The 18,289-nt window shown below is 31.2% G+C and overlaps 3 protein-coding genes across 3 annotated transcripts; 1 reads left to right on the top strand and 2 right to left on the bottom strand.

Annotated features, from left to right (window-relative positions):
- Positions 1-57: 57 nt before the first annotated feature.
- LOC128392200 (nose resistant to fluoxetine protein 6-like) lies at positions 58-2,871 on the bottom strand. The gene is made up of 3 exons (XM_053352182.1): positions 2,232-2,871; positions 705-2,032; positions 58-642 (listed from the first exon to the last, which is right to left on the bottom strand). The coding sequence occupies exons 1-3, from the start codon at positions 2,518-2,520 to the stop codon at positions 106-108; spliced, it is 2,154 nt and encodes a 717-aa protein (XP_053208157.1). The 5' UTR covers positions 2,521-2,871; the 3' UTR covers positions 58-105.
- Positions 2,872-10,858: 7,987 nt separating this feature from the next.
- Positions 10,859-15,736, bottom strand: LOC128392463 (uncharacterized). The gene is made up of 7 exons (XM_053352491.1): positions 15,437-15,736; positions 15,265-15,349; positions 14,780-15,201; positions 14,365-14,694; positions 12,194-12,505; positions 11,324-11,431; positions 10,859-11,238 (listed from the first exon to the last, which is right to left on the bottom strand). Exons 1-7 carry the CDS (start codon positions 15,522-15,524, stop codon positions 10,907-10,909), a joined length of 1,677 nt encoding a protein of 558 aa, XP_053208466.1. The 5' UTR covers positions 15,525-15,736; the 3' UTR covers positions 10,859-10,906.
- Positions 15,737-16,293: 557 nt separating this feature from the next.
- Positions 16,294-17,473, top strand: LOC128392377 (apolipoprotein D-like). The gene is made up of 4 exons (XM_053352391.1): positions 16,294-16,679; positions 16,745-16,955; positions 17,034-17,129; positions 17,235-17,473. Exons 1-4 carry the CDS (start codon positions 16,449-16,451, stop codon positions 17,363-17,365), a joined length of 669 nt encoding a protein of 222 aa, XP_053208366.1. The 5' UTR covers positions 16,294-16,448; the 3' UTR covers positions 17,366-17,473.
- The last annotated feature ends 816 nt before the right edge of the window (positions 17,474-18,289 follow it).

The following is an 18,289-nucleotide window of genomic DNA, read 5'->3' as shown; positions in this document are numbered from 1 at the left end:
TTCAAATTATTAGTTGATTGATTTGAATTAAATTGCGAGAAAATTGTGACAAGATGATTTTACTTTAATTGTTTGAACATTTCTACAAATTGAACTTAAAAATGATCACAAATTCGCGAGCTGAGGTTTATTGTTCATTCCATTAGTAGCAGTTAATACGATTTCCGTAGTTGCAATTGTTTTGCTTGACTTTCTCGGACTGTTCATCGCTCTGATTAAGTTAATTGTTGGACCTTCAATGAGAACACTGAAAATAAATGAAATTGAATAAATTACAACAAAAAGAGGAATAACTTCAGAGAAAATTATATCCATCAGAGAAGGGAATGAGTTAGATTGGATGGTTGAATTTCTAAACCTGACAATTAGTAAATTAACAAATAGAACAGATAAATTAATTCTTGAAAGAACAGTGAATAAGTGAAGAGACAACAATTTAGTGATCCATCGATGAGCATAACCATGATAAGAAGTCCAAATTGTCCAGGAAACAATAAATGACCAGAGGATTTTCGAGAACATCCCATAAGCAAGTGAAACCAAATAGGGAACCGGGAAAATGTTCAAATTGATCGCCGCTTCGTAGACCGTTAAAACGACCCAACTAATGGCCCAAATTATCCAGATCGTTGTTACTTTCATCTGAAAAAGGTAGAAAAGTCAATTAATCAAAAGATTGACATAAAGATGCCAACAATTATTACCTTGTTAATCTTAATTGGATCAGTTAATTTGAAGCCCAACAGAACCCCGATGAAATATGGACTGATATGTCCCCAGGGTTTACCATGGATAAAGGCCAGATAGCGGATGAATCCATCGTCTTGGAACATCAATGGCTGCCAAGTGTGTTGAACTTGCCCGAAGTGCATGATAAGGCCAATGGCCACCGACCCAAATACGATATAAATCATTGTAATTAAATACGAAATTTTAAATTTCCCCTTTAAACTTGGAATCAGAATAAGTAGAAACATAACCGCGAACAGATAATCAGCCTCAAGGTACCAATCAGCTAATAGACAAAGTTGAGAGTCTTCACCAATATTGAAATAGTGAGCGATCAACAGCATGTGCAAAGGCCACTTATGGCCACATTTAACGGGAATGGTTCCTGTTGCTCTGAAGAAAGGCCAATAAGGTCCACCGACCCAATCACGGGTGTGATTAGAAAATAGTATAATATAACAACAGATTGTCCAGCCAATGACTGTTGCGAATCGAAGATACCTTTGAACTAGAAAACCGGTCAAGTTGAAAGGTCTTTTTCGTTGGATTAATGTGAGGGTCATTTCGAGTCCAGTTATCAGAAAGAAAGTGTCCACTGTGAAAGGACCCAAGAAAAAGGTGATAACTAAGGGCGAAGTTGATGTTCCGGGAATTTTGAAAAACGAAATGTACTTTGGATAAAAAAGAAGGAAAAAAATGTGCACCAATATCATAAAGGCCATTGTGATCGATTTTATTCCATTCAGTGTCGGAATATCAGCGTCAATGGACCGAGGTTGGAACAATCGTTTCCAATTGTTTCCCATGTTAAAATGCGCTAAAAATTGTGGACCTCGAACTCCTCCAATCATTGTACCAACAACATTCAGCGAAACCACTAATATGATGATAAAACCCGCGATCATTTCCCGAAATACAATCGGATTGAACTCTGAGCGATTGGTACAAAGATCAACATCAACGGTAAATCCAGTTCGATAAAATTGATGACCTTTAACAGCGATTGTTTTGATTTCATCTTTAGAACACAATTTAGGTACACAAAGTCCCGTTGTCAAATTAAGGTAACGGAAAAAATGAGCGTACGTGGTCAAGTAACTGAATGTCTCAGTGGTCAGATTAAACTGTTGCCCGTTAATCGGCCTGTGCCAACCCTCGCGAGGATTAGGTAAAGGTAACGGCATTTTCGAGAACATGAAACAATATTGAGTTCCAGGTAGTTCGAGGCACTCATGAAATGAACCCGAATCAATCCAAGTACCATCAAGTAGTCCCGTTGGTAATCCTCCCATAGAATCAAATTCTGGTTCAACAATCAACAATCAATCAACAAAAAATTAGTGAAATTCAATCAACAATCAATTGAAAAACAATCAAATCGATGGATCTGATTGTGATCAGTTTAACTATTATCAATTATATCTCAGGGTTATGATGCAATTCAAGTCTTCATCTTAATTAACGAATCAGCAACATTAAGCAATTAAATCATTAATACTTACGTTTAAGTGCATTAACTTTCATTAATTTAATGTCACCAATAAAATTTTCAATTGACTTTTGACATTGATTTGAAATGTGTGATGATTTAATTATTGTACTAACATCCGATGCATAATGATTAACTAAATTGTTGACAGAAAGTTTAGTAAAATTTTCTAATTGTTGCCAAGCAAGACGATAATCCAATTGATTAGTAACATTATTATTATTATTATTGGATGAAACAATTAATGCACTTGAACTGATTAATCCAATTGAAAGGAGCACAAAAATATCAAAACTAAACATGATCTAATTAACAGTTAATAGAATCAAGTAAATATGAAAGTTAAACATGAACAATTAAACGAAAAAATGATCGATAATCAATGACAATTAACAAAAGTGAATTAACAAATTACCATAAATAAAAAGACAAAAACAAACAATTTGATTCATTTGATTGAAAGGTGATGGTGATTCAAGGTAATTCAAAGTTCGACTGATTGTTAACAATTAAGATCTGATTAAATCGAGGGAGAAAGTCTTAAAATGGACGTTAGAACTTTTTTTTCACATTCGATCGACTCGAGAACAAATCAAGCTTAACGAAATTGATTAACCCGGTCATCACAATCAACTTAATCATCATCATCATGGTTGCTGATTATCATTACCTTTTTTTTCATCATTGATGATGATCGTCTTAATCACGATTTAAATTGTATACAATTCCTTCAATGGATCAACAATTTAACTGATCAATGATTATAATTAACTTTCAATGGATTAACTTTTGATGGTTCATTATGATCAATTGTTATCAACAATCAACTAATCAATGAATAAAAAAATAACTAAAACTTTTTGATTGTCTGTTGATTGGGAAAAAAGGTCAATTCATTGGTACGAAGGTGATAATTGATTTAAATATCATTTTAATTGTTAACAATTAGGTAAACAATAATATTTCCTTTGCCAATGTAAACATTTTGATTAACTGATCATCATAATGTTTACAATATTTAATTTAGTGGTTAATACAAAAGTTAATTATAATCAAGGGGAAAAAGTTATTAAGAGTTAATTGTTTTGCTATTTGACCTGTAAAAATAATTAAATTTACTCGCGATAATTTGTTAATTGTTACAATCATCTTTCAGGTCATTGAAGGTCACCCAGATTTTTTAATCGTAACCATTGATAACAATTAATGATTAAACGACTATTAAAATATAATTTAACCTTAAGCTAGATTAGAGTCTTGATCAATATCATTGATTGTTAGCAATTGATTAGTGTGAATTACGTTTAAATTGTCGCGTTTAACCAAAAATGATGATAAACTTTCAGATTCAATAGTTTCCTTGTAATTAAAAGCTCCCTAACAATTAGTCGATCAAATTTATTACTGTTAATTGTCACAAACTAATATATAAAAAATCAGTCAATTCTTTTAGTATCCAATTAGTATTGCAACATAAACCATTCTATTAATTGTCTTCGATTAATTTTTGGATCCTTATTGCAACTCTAATCACTATTATCCTTATAAACGATCAACAGGTAATTTAGAGAGAAGAAATTAAATTTACTTGTAATCAGAATTGAATAAAATATCGTTTCTCACAATTTATCATTTGTATCGACCTGAAACCTTATTCATAAACGGAAAAACGGCTCTAAATTCAAAGCCATCGACAACAATTTAGAAGATGTTAAAATTACGATTGCTTTGAATTGAGATGATTGAGTTATGATAATTTCGTTATAATTAACAATTACCCACAGAACAGCAAAAGAGATGATTGATAGAATCTGTTATATTCATGTTTCATGATGTTATTTTCAACTAACTGATTGTAAATGAAAATTTGATCAACAATTGATTCACTCGCGAAAGTTTCATCAATAAGACACTTTTTTTCAATAATTTTTAAAAATTATTTAGCAGGAAACTATTAGAGTGATTTTTGATCATTGACTGATGGTTGATTGTGGTTTTTTTAAGTGAAAATTTGGTTTGCGAATGCGAATTTATAAAAATGTATTGATACATTGATGTATGATAATATCTTGATCTTATTTCTAACGAATTTTTATTTAGACCAAGAATTTGTTTATTGATACATATCGAATATAAGCAAAACCAGGTTAGGCACCAGTACCAGAGTCTTCATTGGCTGCTACTTGAGAAAACATAGACAACAATTGTCTTACTTCATTAGTGGATTGATTTTCTTGTGTAGATTTCATGGCAGTATCTATAATATTTAGATCATGAAGATTAGATTGTGGCTCAGGCTGATAACTATTATCAGTTTTGACGATGTTTGTAAAGATAAAATTGAAAACATTATAATGCAAGTAAATGTTGAACATTTAATGAAATCCATGATGAACTTTTTTTCACAATAACAATTGAACTTGTTTAGTGATGATTATTAACTAGAAGAAAAAATTACACTAGGGCGAAATTAATTTATACTTGTTTTATATGAAAGTTTCACTTGATTTTAATATTCAGAATCTGCTTTTGTGACAAGATCAATAGTTACACAGATATTGGATTTAATTGAATTCAACACTTACTGTAAGAGGCTACAATTTCGTTGAGAGTTTTGTTGCAACGAGTTTAAATAGAACTTTAATTCAGCTGAACTAATAAGTTTATTAAGTGATTAACTTAACCTTTTGGTAATGAGAATCCAGAAAATAAATGTTTTTTGAGATTCTATTATTGACATGGGATAAAACAGACAATTGTTTACGAACCTGATTAATTGATTTTTAATCAAAAAATCAAAAAATCAAAATTTTGCATCAATAAATTTGCGCACATTTTATTGATAGTAAAATGCTGGTTCCTACCAATCGATCACGATAAATGTTGTAAATGATAGAGATTATCCTTTTCTATTGATAAGCTATTCATCAGCAATCCGAAAATCGTGATAATAACCAATCTAAACAATTGGAAAAGTTTATTAAAATTACCAGCGAAAAACTAACCTAAACTGGTTGAATTTGAGTTTCTATTGCGAAGAATAAAGGTTCCCAGTAATAGAAAACTGTATTGATACAGACGAAACCCTATTCAAATTCAACTATTCTAATTGAAGAATAAGTTAACAAACAATTAAGAGGTTACTTTTTAATTGGATCGTGACTTATTTCCACAGGTAAATACACTTTCCCTGTTGTTCAAAGCTGAATACTTGCAGATAGATTGATACAAAAAGGACTAGCTTTTAACGACCCATCGTCATTTTCAATAATTAGTTTAATTTACACAACAAAGTTTATTTCTTTTGTTCTAAAAGTGCCGTCGCCATTTTTAATATTATTGCTCAACCTAATATTTTGTCGATCAACAACAATCGAAGTTTCTTCCCAATTAATTCTGTTCAAATAAATTTATTATTCTGTTTCGTCTTAAACTAATCATAATTATGAATTTCCAGTTTATCCAAACCTTTTCATTAACAGTTTTGATATCATTCATTGGAACATCGCTATCTGATGGCTCACGATCTACTGGTATTGCGTCAACAGTTGCACCTAGTGAGATATCCACAGTAGGACAAATGATTGGCTTGACTGGTCCTGATGGTAATGTGAGAATCATAAACAACCCTTCACACCATCGTCGTACCACCCCTTCACTTTAACATTCCCTTTTCTTCCCGAAGAGTTTAATCACACAAAACTCGAAACTTATCTTATCCCGTTTGAAAGTAGTATTAATGATAAATAATAAAAACTCATCCAAAATTAACTGTTAATACAGACATTAACTGTTCATTGTGGTCAAAAAGTCACCTGAGCAATTTATTAATACTAGTAATATATCCAATTATTTGTACAAAGTTCAACGTTCACGTTTGTTAAATCCAACACTTAAGAGGCAACGATTATGTCGAGAGTTTTGTTAGAACTAAAATTCAACTGTACTAAATTATCAAGTGATTATCTGGAGCTTTTGGTGTTTGAGGCCCGGAAAATAAATGTTTTTGTTGTGATTCCATTGGTGACGTGGGATAAAATAGATCATTGTTTTCGAAGCTGCTTAATTTAATTTTAATTCACCATTTAATTGACAAACATTATATCCATAGTAAAAGGCTGGTTTCTACTTATTAATCACGAAAAATTTTGTAAATGAAATCGGAAGCGAACGGAAATGTTTAATGAATTACATGTTGTTTCCAAGAAAAAAAATATTTTGAGTAATTAAATCTACTAAAAGATGAGACTTATTCGATAAGTTGTTTCTCAATAGATAGTGAGTTCACCTCGAATTGATTGTAAACATCTCTATGAAACTTAATGATTTTTATTTAGAAGCCGAGATTAGTTGTCAGAAGCTTGACCATAATTATGATTTGCAGCATAAGGAACAGAAGCCACGCGATTGATTCCTTGACCTGTTTGATCAAACATATTTATTACCTATGGGACCCATCCCAATTTTCTCTGCTATGAAAATATTTTGTAGTTCTGCAGTACCTGTGAGTAGAAGTCGATGTTGATAATAAAACGCTTAAATGAGTTCCTTTATTCTTACAATTTTCTCTCAGGTAAACCAGAAGAGCGATGACTTTTATAGTCTTTCAATGAACCAAGTGTTCAGAAATTACAAATGAAAACCAATCTTTAACTGTTAATACAAACATTAATTATGGTCGAAAAGATCAAATCAAATTGTTAAATTTATTTAGGTTGTTCAATCTTACAAGATGTTAGTTATGATATAGTCTTGTTAAATAATTCGAAAAATCGACTAGCAGCTTCAGCATTAGAAGTCACATCATATCTGTCATTAATCAATTTGTAAACATTATCGCGAGCTTCGTTCGATGTAAGGAATTGACTAGTCATATCAGAAATCTGTGCATTTAGCATTACATCGCCAGCACTGGCACCAGAACCTTGACTATAACCAGCTAAAGCACCAGGTCCACCAGGCGCGCCAGCAATAGAAACTGGCCTAGCATCAGCACTTCGCACCGCTTCATTGGCTTGTGCTTCAATAAACATATTTATAAGTTGTTATACTTCATTAGATATGGCTGGGCGATTTATTGGGGTATTTTTGATTCAGTTAATTGATTTCCTTGAATAGGCACCATGGAAGTCATCTGGATAATACTCCAATTACTACGACCCTGAAGACCAAAGTTTAGCTTACTAGCAATAATAGTGGATTGATTTTCTTTTGTAGATTTCATGGCAGTATCTAAAATATCTAGATCCTGAAGATTAGTTCGTGGCTCAGGCTGATAACTATTATCAGTTTTGACGATATTTATAAACGGGAAAATAGAGAATATGATGAAGCATAAAAAGAATGTTGAACATTTGATGAAATTCATGATGAACTTTTTGACACTCATAATTGAACTCGCTCAGTGATGATTATTAACTAAAAGCAAAAATTACACTTAATCCACAGTCAAATGTATACTCGTTTTATATGAAAGTTTCACTTGATTTTAATATTTAGAATCTGCTTTTGTGGCAAGATCAATAGTTACGCAGATTTTTGTTCATAGTCAAGATTGAACTTGCTCAATGGTGATTATTTATTATAAGAAAAAATTACACTAAGGTCGAAATCAAATGTTTACTTGTATTAATGATAACTAATAAAAACTAATCTAAAACTAGCTGTTAATACAGACATTAACTGTTCATTGTGTTCGAAAAGGTCACCTGAGCAATTTACAATACTATTAATAGTATATCCAATTATTTGGACAAAGTTCAACGTTTAAATCAACACTTAGTTGATAATCTAATGTTCTAGAGGGCTAGTGACTTGAAAAGATCAAATCAAATTGTTAAATCTATTTAAGTCAGAATCTTGGATAACTCGAAAAATATGAATAATTAAATGTATCTGTGATAAAATTGATTTTATTAATAATTCATAAACTGGAATTTATGAAAATTTGTTGACATGATCATATGATGAGTTTTGTTAAACGCATCCCCTTCCATTCTGAGAACGACCAAAGATACGTCAGTTAACATCAACATCAGAACCATGCGAACTTATTAAACTAATTTTTTCATTATGCTTATTGCCAGGCTGATTACTATTAGCTGTTTTGACGGTGGTTAAAAACGATAAAATTGAAAACATTATAACGCATAAAATAAATGTTGAACCTTTGATGAAATTCATGATGAACTTTTTTCACAATCACAATTAAACTTGCTCAGTGATGATTATTAACTAAAGGCAAAAATTACACTTAATCCACAGTCAAATGTATACTCGTTTTACATGAAAGTTTCACTTGATGTTAATATTTAGAATCTACTTTTGTGGCAAGATCAATAGTTACACAGATATTGGATTCAGTTAAATTCACCACTTCAGAGGCGACGATTTCTTTGAGAGTTACATGTAAAACATTTATTTTCTGGATTCTCATTACCAAAAGGTTAAGTTAATCACTTGATAAACTTATTAGTTCAGCTGAATTAAAGTTCTATTTAACAAAAACTTTCAACGAAATCAATTAATGAAGTGAATTTAATTATCTTCGTTATCTGAATTTAACTTCACCACGAGACCAGTTTCTGAATAACTGCATGTTGTGAATTATTCATATAAAAAAGTTATATATTTGATTGTTATCCCAGTTCATTTTATAGCTTTCAGTCCATTTCCATCACTTATATACAATTGAAAGTGTGAAAAAAAAGTCAACCATGAATTTCATTAAATATCCAACATTTACCTTGCATGTTATCATATTGTTGCTTTCCTTGTTTTCAAACCTCATCAAAACTGATAATAGTAATGGTCTTGGGACAGGCGCTGATATGCCAGGTCTTTCGGACAAAAATATGGAGAGGACTGTCCAAAACCCTAACTCGGCGTTTATTAAAGAAATATCTGACCTCATAACTATGATTCGCTAAGCTAAGCTCAGCAGAAAGCAGTGTGGTTGTCGGAGACCATGTCACTCGAGGTGGTGTCCTAGAAAATGCTTCAACTATTATTATTGCTATTTTTACGTATTTAAGTTGTTTAATTAAGAATGCTTATTAATGATCAAAATAATTCAATAAATTCGTGATCGTCAATTAATAATAGAAAGTTTTCGTTCTCAAAAATTATTACTGTCTGATCAAGGTAATTTAGGTCATTGGTGATAGAACGCATTTCAAGCTCATGGGATGGTAATTCCATAAAAAAGCTTATTTGAAAATATCACAATTATTGGAATACTCATTTTACATGAAAGTTTCACTTGATGTTATTGACAGAGAAACTGTTTCTGTGCAAATTAAAATATTCAAATAAATATTAGTTATATATTATATAACAATCAAATGAATGCCCTTTTTAAATGGATAATTCATAGAATTCAGTTATTCAGACAGAATAGTTTTACTCTCGTGACAAAGTTGGTTGACTTCAATTGAAATAGAGTCAAAACAGCTAGAATTTATGAAATTAATAATAGCAATTAAATGAATACTCTTTCCGGTGAAAGTTTCTCTAGATGTTTATCTAATAAAAGTTGCTGATATGTAGAGTTGAATAGGGACACAGATAAAATAAAACTTTGCGACCAGGAAGGTTAATTAACATTTAACATTTGAGAGGTGACGATTTCGTTGAGAGTTTTGTTTAAACGATTCAATAGAGTTTAAATTCAGCTATACTAATAAAACTGTCAAGTGATTATCTCCAACCCAAAACTTGTGGTTCAATTAACAATTAATTAGAAAGGAAATGGTTATTTTGTTGATTCTATCACATGAAATGACATGATATTGAAAAATAGATCATTCTTATTGATACAAAGCTGATTAATTAGTGACAAAATTCAATACTGTTTGATGTTGTCTTCGTTAGTTGGAAGTTAATTTACTCACTTAATTAACGAATTAGCTATTCATTTCGGTTAACGGAAACAGTAATGCTCAATAAATCTTGTAAACTATCAACTGACCAATGGTCTTCTTTAGATCGTTTCACAAGCAAAAGTAACGAATTATTGAGAGATTGACTATCTCTTGTGTTTATTGACATTGTTTAATTATATCGATTTGTGTCTATTGATAGTTCACTTCAACGTTTCTATCATTAATTATCTGCTTCACAGCTCCAGATGATTATTCATGTATTGAAAATAAAGTTCATTATTTGCATAATCAAATAAGATTCTCTCTGAAAACAATTGAACACTTCTTTGTATATTGACACAGACTTGATACAGAATTTTCGATACAAAAGGAAAAAGTTGATCAAGGTAAATTAGTAAAATTTGTTTGATAAAAGGTTAATTGTTAGTGTTAACTTGGAACCAAAAGTTCATTCTAATTATGAAAATTTTCATTGTTCTCAGTCCAAGTGACCCTTTCAACAATCAAGAAACTATGAATCTTAGTGTCTATGATACATGAATAAAAACGGGAACTTTTAAATTGATATTAAGTTTGATTTCGTTTTACTAATTTCAACCTTACAAGTAACATAAGAGCCTGAAGAGGTTTTCTCTTACTATAAAAATGTTAAGTGTGATGTTAAGTGGTACAAAAAGATGAGTCCAGATGAAAATCTAATTTGATTAATCAATTTGTTTACAATATGAGACTTATCTTTCCACAATTATTATTTATATATTAGTTTAAATATATTTATTGAAAGCATATACAATTTAAGTGACAATCAAATATCTCGCCAACAAGCTGATGGAGCTTGAGACTTGATTGTTTCTTCATAATAGTTTAATTTAGTGTAAAATGATGCACCATTTTTATCAACTCCACAATCAACCCATGAACCAGAAACAACTCCCATCAGGAACCAACGGTCATCTTGTCCAAGATACATCAATGGTCCACCAGAATCACCAGCACAAGTATCGCTACCAGTGATTATATTTCTTGCACACAAATGAGTTTCAGCAATTAACTCGGTTACATTGAAATCAGGTGATTTCACCGCATCGGGCTCAGTTTTTTCCAACCAATTAAGTGCCAATTGTTCACATTCATCCCCTTAGTAAAAAACAGTAAGTAAACCCATTTACTAGTCAGAAATAACAACAAATTGAAAATAATTAATAAAAAAATCAACACTTACTTGGAACTAAATTGACCACAGCCTCCATCAATCTAGTAGCAGAATGAGCATTTTTACCTGAACTTGTCTTGCCCCAACCAGCAATGGTAAACTGATCGGCTCCTTCGTCTGTCGTGGGTATTTAGGGTCAATCCAGAGCTTCTCGACTGAACTACCTTCATCTTATGTCTTAATTATATGTTTGTACTATTCGAATATAAAATTTAAGAAAAAAATTCATTACTGTTCAATAGTTATAGCGATTTTTGCGAAGAGTCTCATCTATTCTGGCCATAGGTTATACTAATAAAACTGTCAAGTGATTATCTCCAACTCAAAACTAGTCGTTCAATTACCAATTAATTAGAAAGGAAATGGTTCTTTTGTTAATTCTATCACATGTAATGATATGGAAAAATAGACAATTCTAATAAAGCTGATTAATTAGTGACAAAATGTAACACTGTTCGCTGTTGTTTTCAACTAATTAAAAGTGAATTTGATCACTTAATGGGCTAAACGTATATTTATTTGAACAAAGGTAACCATTGTGTTGATTGCATCTTCCTTTTGTCGTCTCACAATCAAGATAGCGAATTATTAACATTAACAAATTGAGTATCTCGTATGTTTACCGACTATGTTTAAGTTTATCGATTATCGTATCAGCTCATTATTCATCTTCAACGTTTTTATTATTGATTCTTTTTAAGAGAGGAAACGATGGCGCGATTGGTTAATATCAACTAGACGATTAATCAAACAATTTATTTATTTACTCTAACCAATGCATCAAAATGTATCTCGATGAACAGATCTTTATATTATTTAAAGTTAATCTGCTTTTAAATCTCGCATTTTACTTTACTGTAGCCATATTTAATCGAGAACGATCATCGCGACCAACAACATATCCAGCACCTCGATCATATGAAAGTTGGCTGTTATGGATAACGGATAACAATGGATCACTGTTATTGGGAGAAATAGTAGCTGAAGCATTTACTTGAATACCGCCTTGAACGGCATGGCTGCCAGAAATTTTATTATATGGGTTTGCCTGAGACAGATTACCTACGAGCGCAGTTACTTCTCCAACAAACTTCGTGTTTGCATCCTCCCGTGGACTTTTGAGTAAATTACCCAGCTTATCGCGAGTTTCACCCAAACTTGTTCGAAGATCGATACTAGCATCAACATTGACTATTTTTGTAAGCAAAGAAAGTAACAATATGAAAACAAATAAAATAAGTGTTGAACGTTTCATGATACTGATCGTTAACTTTTTTCACAGTTTTAATTGAATTCTATAAGTGATGGAAATAGACTGAATGATATAAAATGAACTGGGATAACAATCAAATAAATGCCTTTTTATGCAAAAATGCAGTTATTCATCAACTTCTCTTGTGTCACAGTGAAATACAGGTAACGAAAATAATTAAATTAACTTTAGCAACTAATTGCGTTGAGAGTTTTACTCCAACGAGTTTCAATAGACTTCCAATTCAGCTGAACTAATAAGTTTAATAGATGACTAACTTAAATCTTTTGGTAATGAGAATCCAGAAAATAAATGTTTTTTTGTGAGTCTTTTATTGACAATATACCGAAAAATGGTAATAGATCATCGTAACAAAGACTATTAGTTGTATTTTAGAATTGAAAAAAGTAAATTTTTCTCTAGTAAATCGACGAATGCTGAGTTTTGCCAATTGATTTCGATAAATGTCGTAGCATCTAAAGAGTCAAACCTAATTAACTTTTTTGATTAAAATGAAACTTCTTTTTATTTGAATATTTTAATTTACACAGAAACAGTTTCTCAGTCAATAACATCAACATGAAATGTTGTCGATAAAATAAAAATTTCATGATCTAAAAACTTATCGTTGCTGAGAAAAAGCGACTTGAAGTTTTAACTTCGAACTCGATTTTCTCGGAACTACTGATCAGATCAGAAAACTATATATATTTGGACTTCATATTTGTGGCCCTACAAATATACAAAGTTTCAACTCAAAACTAAAATTCGGTGACCATCCTCCTTTCACATTATTTTTTTTCTTAGTGACACTTTTCTTGTTGATAAACTTACAACTTGTTCGTGAGAACAGCAATGACCAGAACTCTAGTAGGATAATTTAGAATGATCTGTTCTTTGCACTGGTATTGGTTTTGCTGGATGCGTTTAGATTCTGCTCGAATTATATCTCGAGTTAATGTGTTGATTATTATCGTTCTAATTATTGAATATCCTAAATTAAATAAAATTGAACAGCTAAGTGAAGTCAAGGGCTATCTTTATTTCAATACCAATGTCAAGTGACCGGAAAATCCTTTAAATTTGATTAACAAATTTGTTTCCAATATGAAACTTATGTTTCCACAGTTATTACAGTCTTTTTCCTCCGGATTCACCTTCTTTCTCTTTAGAAATAAACCTTTTTTCATTCAAATTAATTTTCCTTCAGGGCTGAAGAGGTTTAATCTCTGTTTTTCTCATTAGAATTGACCCTTTTCTCTTTCTAAATTAACTTTTTTTCAAAGGAATTGATCTGTACCAATTCGATCTCATAAGTTGGAGATGATTTTTAATTCTAATTGTTCATCAAAACACCAGAAAGAAAATTAATCATCGAAGGTTATAAAAAAAATTATCCAAGGTGTAGAATTGCTTCAGAAATGATTACACCGAAAGATTATGAAAATCAGTACAATCACATGAAGAAATACAGCCACGAAAAATGAGATGAGAACAAAAATTATATCAATTGCGCATAAAGAGATAATTTAATCAAATTTAAAAGAGAAATTGTATTGATTTAGATGGAAAGTAATAGAAAATGTAATCACAATTAGAAAAATTATCTCTATGCTTATAAGTCACAATTTTGTTCTCATCTCATTTTTCGTGGCTGTATAGTCCTGATTGTATTAGTAAGAGCATATTGATAATTAATTCGAATGAAAAAAAGGTTAATTATAATGAATCCGAAGGAAAAAGACTGTATTTAGTTTAAATATATTTATTGAAAGCATATACAATTTAAGTGACAATCAAATATCTCGCCAACAAGCTGATGGAGCTTGAGACTTGATTGTTTCTTCATAATAGTTTAATTTAGTGTAAAATGATGCACCATTTTTATCAACACCACAATCAACCCATGAACCAGAAACAACTCCCATCAGGAACCAACGGTCATCTTGTCCAAGATACATCAATGGTCCACCAGAATCACCAGCACAAGTATCGCTACCAGTGATTATATTTCTTGCACACAAATGAGTTTCAGCAATTAACTCGGTTACATTGAAATCAGGTGATTTCACCGCATCGGGCTCAGTTTTTTCCAACCAATTAAGTGCCAATTGTTCACATTCATCCCCTTAGTAAAAAACAGTAAGTAAACCCATTTACTAGTCAGAAATAACAACAAACTGAAAATAATTAATAAAAAAATCAACACTTACTTGGAACTAAATTGACCACAGCCTCCATCAATCTAGTAGCAGAATGAGCATTTTTACCTGAACTTGTCTTGCCCCAACCAGCAATGGTAAACTGATCGGCTCCTTCGTCTGTCGTGGGTAAACAAATCGGTCCAATGTGCCGAGTGAAATCAACTTTTTCCGCCAGAGTTATAATGGCGAAATCATTACCCAAGGAGTCACCGTCATATTTAGGGTCAATCCAGAGCTTCTCAACTGAATAAGCTTCATCTTCATCTTCTTCAATAAAGTTCTTGGTCCCCATGTAAACATCAACATCCTTAGCTTCAAGGAAAGATCCATCATCTTTTTCAAAACAATGAGCGGCGGTAATTATGTGTTGATTGTCAATCAATGTGCCACCACATTGAAAGTATTCACTTTCATCTCGATCAGTATACGATCTGAATCAATTATAACAATTAATCAGATTGTAAACTCTACTTGTATTCATTTGATTAACTTACTTGAGTTGAACCATCCAAGGGTATTTGTTACCTTTGACTTTGTGTCCATTTCGGATCCTCGATTTAATCACTTCACTCCCACAAACTGAAATTAGTTAATTTTTTCGTGGTAATTAGTTGATTGTTTTAATTTTAAAAATTCTGGTTAAATTGAACAAATAACAATACTCACCACAATCTTTTTCACTTGTTGTTGGAGCTGCTGAAATAAATGATTCAGCAATTGAGAGGCAAACAATTAACTTGATTATAATTTTCATTATTGTCTTTGTTAATTCCTGATTAACTGTGACTTTATCCGTTAACTGTCAATTTAACTGATTCGGTAATTATCAGTTATGCTTAATAAACTATCAAAAGGATAACCTTTGATTGATGTGTTGATATAATTAAAAACTTTTCCATCTCTCGGTAACCATTATATTCAAACAATTAATTAATATCAACAATACAAATTAAAAACATTGTTAATTGTCAATCCTTGAGTTATGTTTCCATAACTTTCAATCCTTGATAATTTTCAAACTGAATCAAATCAATCAGTCTATCATTGAAACAACAACAATATAAATAAAAAACCTTGAACCTGCAAACAATCAGTTAATTGTTTCCCCTGCAATGACTTAACTGATGAAAAAATTAATATACAGATTAATTCAATCAGTTGATGAATCAGTTAATCAGGAAAAAAACCAACAATGATAACCAACAAACCCAAATCTAATGATTGCTACAGTTAATTATCTGGTTGATTGTGGCTGATGGGGTAAAAAATCAAGTTAATCAGATTAAATCAGTTAGAAACATAACATGATTTATTTGACTAACTTAAAATAAAGATTTCAAATTGATTTGTAAATCATATTACTCTTGATAACAGATACAAAGTGATTACTTTTTTCCGAGAATCACAATCAGCTAATTACAATCATAAGTTTTACCAGTTGATTGTCTAGTATTGTTGCTCTTAAATTGTACTTGTAATTTTTTACCCTTTTCCAAGTGTAACAATTACCTAGCAATTATTAATAGCTAAGATACTCTGTAAACAAAGAGTAGCAATGACAAGCAATAATTACATGGACTTTATATATTTACATGGAAGCGAGTTGATTGTAGTTAGTTAATTGTCAACTTGTCAACTGTAATTGTCAGCGGATTGAAGTGAATCAAAATCGTTAAAGATGAAATTTATTTTGATCAATGTTTTTACTTTGGCCCTTGTTACCTCAACATTGGCTGCTCCAGCTCAATTAGATCCACAACAATTAATCAAACAGATTCAACAATTACTTCCCAATCTATTTAATTACACTAATTTACAATTACCCAATTTAAATGAGATCGCTCAAAGTGTTACACCAGGTAAATGTCCAGAGACTAAATCTTTGGCTGAACCATTTAAAATCAATGAGGTAAGAAAATTAAATTGTGACTAATTTAGTCCGAGAAAATAATCATATGCTTAATTGTTGACCAGTTCCTTGGTACCTGGTATGAAATTGAACGAACCAATTTGATCTTTGAAAAAGGTCAACGATGTGTCCAAGCTAATTACAAACTTGAACAATCGACTGGTAATGTGGTTGTAAACAACAGTGGAATCAATAATCAAGATAAATCAGTTTTCAATGTTGGTACTGGAAAACCAACTGACAAGGACAATGTTTTGGCTGTCAAGTTTTTCCCTCGTAAGTGTATTAATTTTTTTAATTGTTTGTTATTAAAAATTCATAGATAATAATCAATGAATTGTTTTCTCGAAACAGTTTCTCCAGCAGCTCAATATTGGGTCGTTGATACTGATTACACCAATTACGCTTTAATTGTCTCATGTAACGATATCTTGGGTCTCTTCAATATCAGTAAGTACTAGTCTATTAACATAATACTAACAATTAGTGATCAGTATTCAATACTGAAAAAGGTTAACATTTAATTTCATGTAAATTGTTTGTTGTTTAACTCAGATGATGCTTGGATCCTCTCCCGACAATCAACTCTACCGGCTGATACAATTGACAAACTTAAAAGTGAATTACAATCACTTGGTTTGTCTCAACTTCCATCTCGCTTCATGACAACACAACAAAACTGTTAGTACTTTTCTCCAGAAAATCATATTGATTGTTAATTGTTATTCATGATAATTATTAAATTAAACGACTTAAATAAAATCGGTTTGTAAATTGATAAAAATATTCCAACTTCAATCGTACCAATTTCCATGAACCTCGCCATTGGAATGACGATCTCCTGTAAGAACTTTAATCAACCGAATTATCGTGAAAGAGTGAAAGTCATACCAAAAATTATGCTTTCTAGTTTTGGAATCAGCGTATTAATTTTGATTATACAAAATTTTGCAAGTCACATTTTCTCGGTGGACAATTTTCATAATCTTTTAATAGTCACACTTGGTTACCATTAAGGGGCTTAAATTGAATCAATTTGTAAATCAAGAAATAATGATTATGAGCTTCGATAATAAGAATAATATGAAACAACATATTTATCCAAGAAAAAATTTATTGCAATTCACTAACAATTCAGTAATCAACATATGGGATAAGTTTGGATTGACACATGGAAATGAATGAACCAATCATCATGTTATTTTGTATTTAGAACTTCGATTTCTTGAATAGCCATCGCCATGTCAATTTTTACCAGCCTTAACTTCATTCGCGTTTACTTGAGCAAACATAGTTACGAGTTGTCTTATTTCATGAACCATGTATAATCAACACCATTTGTACCATTTTGTGATGTGACGTTACCTCCACTATGCTTGATGGTCGGGACTTTAACACTCTGAGTAAGTTTAGCAGCGAGGTGAGCAGAATTAGGCCTTTCTTGTGATATTACGACGTTATTGAACGAGAAAATTTTCAACACAGTTAAAAATAAAATAAAAGTGGAAAACTTGGTGCAACTCATGATAAATTTTCAAATTCACAATGCTGATTGACTATTAATAGTATTAGTGATAAAACGAACTAAGATCACAATCAAATTAATACTC

Source organism: Panonychus citri, unplaced genomic scaffold (genome assembly GCF_014898815.1).
Source record: "Panonychus citri isolate SS breed McGregor unplaced genomic scaffold, ASM1489881v1 Contig00136, whole genome shotgun sequence".
Taxonomy (NCBI): domain Eukaryota; kingdom Metazoa; phylum Arthropoda; class Arachnida; order Trombidiformes; family Tetranychidae; genus Panonychus; species Panonychus citri.
The sequence above is the reverse complement of the archived record's forward strand: the minus strand, read 5'-3'. Positions and strand labels throughout refer to the sequence as shown.